At 44.6% G+C, this 6300-nt stretch overlaps 1 protein-coding gene across 1 annotated transcript; it reads right to left on the reverse strand.

Annotated features, from left to right (window-relative positions):
- Window positions 1-1742: 1742 nt before the first annotated feature.
- Window positions 1743-6048, reverse strand: LOC119354876 (putative leucine-rich repeat receptor-like serine/threonine-protein kinase At2g19230). The gene is made up of 14 exons (XM_037621625.1): window positions 5931-6048; window positions 5271-5817; window positions 4923-5147; window positions 4266-4543; window positions 3990-4128; window positions 3816-3887; window positions 3652-3723; window positions 3487-3567; window positions 3179-3394; window positions 2906-3113; window positions 2694-2820; window positions 2543-2611; window positions 2231-2423; window positions 1743-2139 (listed from the first exon to the last, which is right to left on the reverse strand). Exons 1-14 carry the CDS (start codon window positions 6046-6048, stop codon window positions 1743-1745), a joined length of 2742 nt encoding a protein of 913 aa, XP_037477522.1.
- Between the last annotated feature and the right edge of the window lie 252 nt (window positions 6049-6300).

Here is a 6300-nt window from a genome sequence, read left to right on the forward strand (position 1 = left end):
CTCCCTCTTCATGCTCCCATCCGTGCTCCCACTTCATCCTACGGCTGTCTTTTTTTCTTTTTTCTTTTTAATCTAATCATCCCCCCTGATTTTAAGATGGTGGGGCCGTGCCTTATTTTCGTCCAATCAAATCAAGCCATGTACGCGGGAGCAAGGATGGGCACACACACGGGGAGCAGGCAAGTCTCGTCCTACACGGACTACCACTCCACCACAGGGACAGGGACAACAATCATTACAAAAGAGATCAAGTTTTGACACAAAACACGAGGAATGCACACACACACACAGGTGCACATTCAGATGTTTACCCCAGGGGAGGGTAGGCGTAAGCTACTACCTCCCTCGACAGCTCTTTTTTTCAGTTTTGGCATTAAACATTGTTATCTCCCTCAGTCTCATGTATCGCTGCATCCTCCATGCTTGTGGTACTAACCTATTGTCCTCCGCATCTTCCAGCCTGAGAAGATCCCTCTCCTGTGTTTCCTCTAGACCACTATGCGTCTCAGAGCCACCAGTTGCATCAGATACACCCCATGCTCCAACCTGCCCAGTAGCGAAGGAAGGAAGATACATAACAAATAAACTCAGCTGGTGATCTAACAAGCTTTTTTTGAAAACAAGGTCTGTTTCTGAGCTTCCAGATAGCTCAGCACAAGGCAGTGACCCCCAAAATTTGCAAATTTTTGCTGTCAGGAATGAAATTAGGGATCCACCAGAAATAATAAGAAAAGCAAGGTCTAGTAACAGCACCCAGGGTTTTTGCAGCCACGCTCCAAACATACTTGACTACAGAGTATTTGAAGAAAAGGGTATCTATGTCTTCATTTACATGACAAAATTGATACAAAGGGTCACCCGTCTAGTTTCATTTATAGGAGTTGGTTACTTGGTTCATCAAGGTGAGTACAATGATTCACAATTGTACATATAAAAATTGCGAATCAAAGCATTTGATGTTACTTTGTAGGGAGGGGGATAGCCCAATGGGGTTAAAATACACTTTTATTTGTATATTTAGAAAGCCCAAGAGTCGGTATCGTGCATCTGTAGCCACACCCGACGTGTTGACATTAAAATTAAATATATAAAAATGCATGTTTATGCATTTTCTAACAAAAAAGTCCACTTTTCTATCTATTTGTTAAGATGTCTCTGGAAAGGTCCACACCAAACCTTTATGCAAGAACACCTTGTTTTTGGTTTTTGCACTCTAAAAAATTAACAGTGAAAATGTCATTTCAGATCACTAACCACCACACATGCTAAGATATTTAGCCTTAGACCAGTTAGACATGTTTGAGCATTCTCAATAATGTTTTTATCATTGTTGAGGAAACCGTTAACTGGTAGCTGCTCGGTTGGCTGGCGAGTAGGAGATTAATAGGCTAGTCGGCCATTTAATAAATTAATCAGACGATTTAACGGTTTATCGGCTACTTGGTGACCCTACGAGTAGGGATTAATCGGCAAGTTAACTGATTAATTGGACGAATTCTTGAATAGGTTTTTCTTATTAATGGCAGAGGCGAGAACTATACTACGTCTAAAGGAATAGTGTCTAAAAAAATGGTGAACTCTATGTTCAAATGGAGAAAATGTCTGTTGCAATGCCAAAAATCTCTGTTACAAATGAATAGTACATGGAGGGTTTATCATGCTCCAGGAGTGCAGGACCGATGACCATGGTTGGCACCCTCGGAAGTTAACGGTGATCATCTCAAATAAAGTGGTGTTGTGACTCACATAAGCAAACCACGGTCCCCGTTGTCGTCCTTCATGTAGAAGCCACTATTAGCATTATTATCGTTGGTGTGGTCTTCACGCTCTAGCTCAAGGCAATGTTGTAACTGGGCCACCACATTAGTCATCGTGGGACGCTGCCCCGGAGCATGCTCGGCGCACTTCAGCGCGAGATCCACAGCCTTCCACACACCGTTGATGTTGTAATCAGCTTGCATGCGTGTGTCCACCACTTCCTCGATGTTGCCTCCCGTAAGGCGTAGTCGTGCCCACTGAACAATATGAACGACCTCTTCAGATTGTTGGATGGCTGGGTGTCCTGTGATCACCTCTAGTAGCACAATGCCGAAGCTATACACGTCGCTCTTTTCATTCAGTTGTAGAGCTGTTGCATACCTGAATACATATGTACAATATCCATGAGATGCATTTTCATTACACTTGTCATGCAGACAACAAAAATATGGTAATAAGCTAGGGTTTTTACTCAGGTGCTAGGTAGCCTCTTGTGCCAATCACCCGGACCGTGGATATATGGGTATCATTGTCATGATTGAAAGCCTTCATCAAGCCAAAGTCGGCAACTTTGGCCTCAAGATTTGCATTTAGTAGGATGTTCGATGTCTTCACATCACGATGCACAAAGGGAGGGCTGCATGCCTTGTGTAGATACTCGAGTCCTGAATGCACATCATAGTAACAAATAGCAACCGCCCATCAATTTCTTTGAAGTTCTTGCGAAACATAGATACTAGTAGCAGTAAGAAGACCCAACTTCCAAATTAGAATGACTATATACCTTGTGCGGATTCCAGTGCAATGTGGAGCCTTTGTCTCCATGTTAAGGATACATCCGTGCAGTTTTTCCCTACAAAAGTATGTCTGTCGTCAGTATTGTGGAATTCGGCATAGATATTTCTAGTGCTCTTCTTAAAGATGGACAAACACACCTCTAAGTTTATCTTCGAGGTTTCCTTCAGACATATGCTCATAGACAAGTGCCAAATACTTTTCCTCTTTACAGTAACCAATCAAGGAAACAAGATTCTTGTGATGAATCTTTGTTAGTGTTTGAGCCTGACCGAGGAGAAGATATGTAAATAGTTCCAAATATTATCTAAATATTTACCATTCTCTAATTATACTGGACCAGAGACATTACCTCTGTCATGAACTCTTCGATACCCTGATTGGAGGACTGAGACAACAACTTGACTGCCACGTGAGTACCATCATGCAAGAAGCCGTCATAAACAGTTCCAAACCCACCTTGGCCAAGCACTACCTTGAAGTTGTCTGTTATGACCTTCAGCTGTTTGTACGTGAACTGGCGGTTCTCCATTTGTTGGCGTCCATGTCCATGGCTTCCCCTTGCCAATCCTTGAAAATTCAAGAATGAAATTAGTATTACCTTGCACTCTTTAAAGTAAACTACTCCTTGCGGAGGTGCAGATATGTGATTATCAATGGGCATGGTTTATGCGGAGTGTCACCTTTCTTCTTTCTCACTCTGAACATCAGTAGTACTACAAGGGCTCCTATCACAAGAACTACAAATATGGGAACACCAATATAGACGGCAAGCATATAGTTGTTCTTCTTTGTCTGGCAAGAACCATTGTCGCTACAAAGGTTTGGATTGTTTCCATATCTATAAATAAGACAAAATAAAAGAGATGGCAACTGTCAACGCAATGGTGAGAAAACCAGTTATCATTCGATTTATAAATACAATTGACTGACCTAACAGCTAGGGAGCCATCTTGAGTTCTCTTGAGTAGCCCGGCTGGAATTGATCCATTAAGCTGGTTGCCCGTCAAATCTCTAAGGGGACAAATAGCGTTGCGTCAAACAATAATGTGCATAAATATTAGTCATCGAAGAGATACTATAATTCAGAACTCTTACAGCACGACGAGAGAGGGTAGTTCTGAAAGGGCGTTAGGAATTGATCCTGTTAATTTATTGTATGATAAATCCCTGAAATAAGTGACAAAACATACAAAATATTTGAACTGCTTCCCTTGTACTGTAATATTCACATGGAAAATGGATTTAAAAGGTCTACTTACAAATACTGGAGGTCTTTGATATCAGCAAAAAAAGAAGATATATCGCCACTCAAACCGCCATTTGACATATTTCTGTTAGAACACAAAATGTTTCAGTTGAAACAACACGATTGTCTTTTCTCATTCTTTTGGATAAATCTCTCATGCGTGATAGGAAATTAAATTTGAACTTACATGCTTGTGATTCTTGGACGCCCAGAGGTAGGATAGCTGCAGGTCAACCCGTTCCATGAAAAATTCTTCGGAGCACATGGGTCACCCATCCAATTCTTCTTCACCTGGTATTTTACCTTGATTTTGTTGATGGCAGAAACTTTTTTCCCCGCGGTAACACCGAAGACAAAGAAGCACAATTATCAGATCACGTAAGCATTTATATCTCTATCGTGAAAAGGCTACTAATCAATAGACAATGATCCCACGTCTGAATGTAAATTTCTGAATGTTTACCATCCTGACTGTCTGTTCCAACGTTGGCAGTCGAGATGACAGAAAAAAACTCGAAGGCATTGATCATCGGCGGTAGTGTGGAGTTCGCTGTGGCGATGACAGTGAAGCTGTACTGGCTGAAACCGTGGTGGGGTTCGTTGTTGTATAGGGCGGCAGCGATGAGGTATTTGGGCCTGTACGGGACCTTGGTCCTCTTGTCGTTGATAATGAGATCATACTCGCGAACATCATCACTGGCCAGGATCTCCAGCTCCGCGGCATACAAGATAGCAATGCACCTATAACATGTACTCATATGTTAATTAAACTGCTAAGACAAATATGCTTGTAATAACAGTTGACTGAGGTTTTCTTATGACCAAGTATGATGCAAAGCCTCGCATCATGTGAATATCAAGGACAAGGCGGATCCAATCGGACGGCTCACATCGCATCGACTTCTTTTTTTGTTGCCGGGATAATACTCATCGGGCAAGTTTACATTCGGTTTGATAAATCGACTTAGGTATAAGAAAAACTAAGGCGACATAGATTTAGGAGAATCACAGCATAAAAACATTTGGTTGCTTATTGATTAGGTCGTACTGAAGAATGTACTACTACTCTAGATGGTTGATCAAATTTGGGATCTCTACTGGTCAGGGTATAGAGTGGTACCCGGGCACTGGGTAGACGTGGTTCGGCTCGATGTCCCATGCCAACTGGATGGTCTTTGAATCGGAGTCTTTGCGCGATGTGATGGCAGTTTGCATCACGACTGACGGCGCGTGGAGGCTGAGATTGCCGATGTTGTCCTTTACCTTCTCCGCTGTGGAGATGTCGGACCACTCCTCTGGATAGCTAAACGGCAGCCAATTCCGGTCGTATGGATCGTCCGGGTAACTGGTCAGGTGGTCACAGGCACAACATGTTAAGACAAATGTACACGTTTTTTCAACTAAAAAACTGTGCATGTTTCAGAATTTCACAGAAAAGCATTCAATGTACGCAGCACTGCAAAGTCACCTAATAGGTACTTTTCCCGTGTCGCCGAAGCTGTATCTGTCGATCAGGACTAGGCCCTGGGTCGCGTTCGCTGGCGGATACAGCGAGTTCTCGAGAGGCCTCAGCACCAGCGCCGAGATAAACGGCGTCCCGGAGCCGACATTCACCAGGCAAACCTGCACCGAGTCGTCCGGGATCACGGCGATCACCTCGGCGATCTCCGCCATGTCGACTTCAGTGACGTTCACGGTCTGCCAGAAGTTAACGCCGAGGTAGAGGTCGAAGACAGGGAGGCTGTCGAGTCCGTCGTAGTCGCCGTACCTGAACGTGGCACGGACCAGGTATTTGGACCCCGGAACGAGGGACGGCAGGGTGTAGCAGCTGCGGACCGTGTCGGGGAAGCTGCGGACGTTGCGGTGGGTTTGGGACATGCGCGTGGTCCAGTACTTGGCGGAGGTGTTGTGGTTGGAGCCGGCGTCTGTGAAGCCGGCGTCCGAAGTGTACGGTATCTGGATGACGTCCACGTAGCTGGTCTTCTCGTCCAGGCCACAGTCGATGCTTATGAAACCTGCATTGCTCCATGCCGATGGATGTGGATTTATGGATTTGTCCAAGCAAATAATAACACATATATGGTGCAACACATCCTAGCTACGATGTTCATAATAATCATAAACTCACCTTCGACGCTAGGGGCGCGCTGGCCGCGAACTTGAAGCATGCCGGCTGCGGCTGCAAGGCCGAGCAGGAGCGTCACCCATGGCCGGGCAGAGAGTTCCTCCAGGCTTGATCGCCCCATTGCACTTCACGCGTACAGGCCGCAAGCACCAAACCACTAGCAACTAGGACAAAATATACGTCCTACTAAGCACTCAATATATACCCATTTCACAACGGGCAAAGAGCTGGCTTGCGGTTGACCTTGTGAGGAGTTAGTTTCTCAACGGTCGCACGGTACCAATAGTACGGCGGTAGTCCGTTAGTCGTGCGTCCACAACTCCTCACTTTAGTTTTCATTCAAGTTTGGCATGACAGCTTGGTTAGACGGTCG

This window comes from Triticum dicoccoides, chromosome 1A, assembly GCF_002162155.2.
Source record: "Triticum dicoccoides isolate Atlit2015 ecotype Zavitan chromosome 1A, WEW_v2.0, whole genome shotgun sequence".
Lineage (NCBI taxonomy): Eukaryota > Viridiplantae > Streptophyta > Magnoliopsida > Poales > Poaceae > Triticum > Triticum dicoccoides.

What these genes read in the sequence shown, in the direction of transcription:
- LOC119354876 (XM_037621625.1), bottom strand. Translation starts at nt 6,048, where the DNA reads ATGGGGCGATCAAGCCTGGAGGAACTCTCTGCCCGGCCATGGGTGACG. An exon ending in GCGCGCCCCTAGCGTCGAAG is followed by an intron (nt 5,818 to 5,930) that starts GTGAGTTTATGA and finishes GGAGCAATGCAG; the next exon opens with GTTTCATAAGCATCGACTGT. An exon ending in ATCAAAGACCTCCAGTATTT is followed by an intron (nt 3,724 to 3,815) that starts GTAAGTAGACCT and finishes CACTTATTTCAG; the next exon opens with GGATTTATCATACAATAAAT.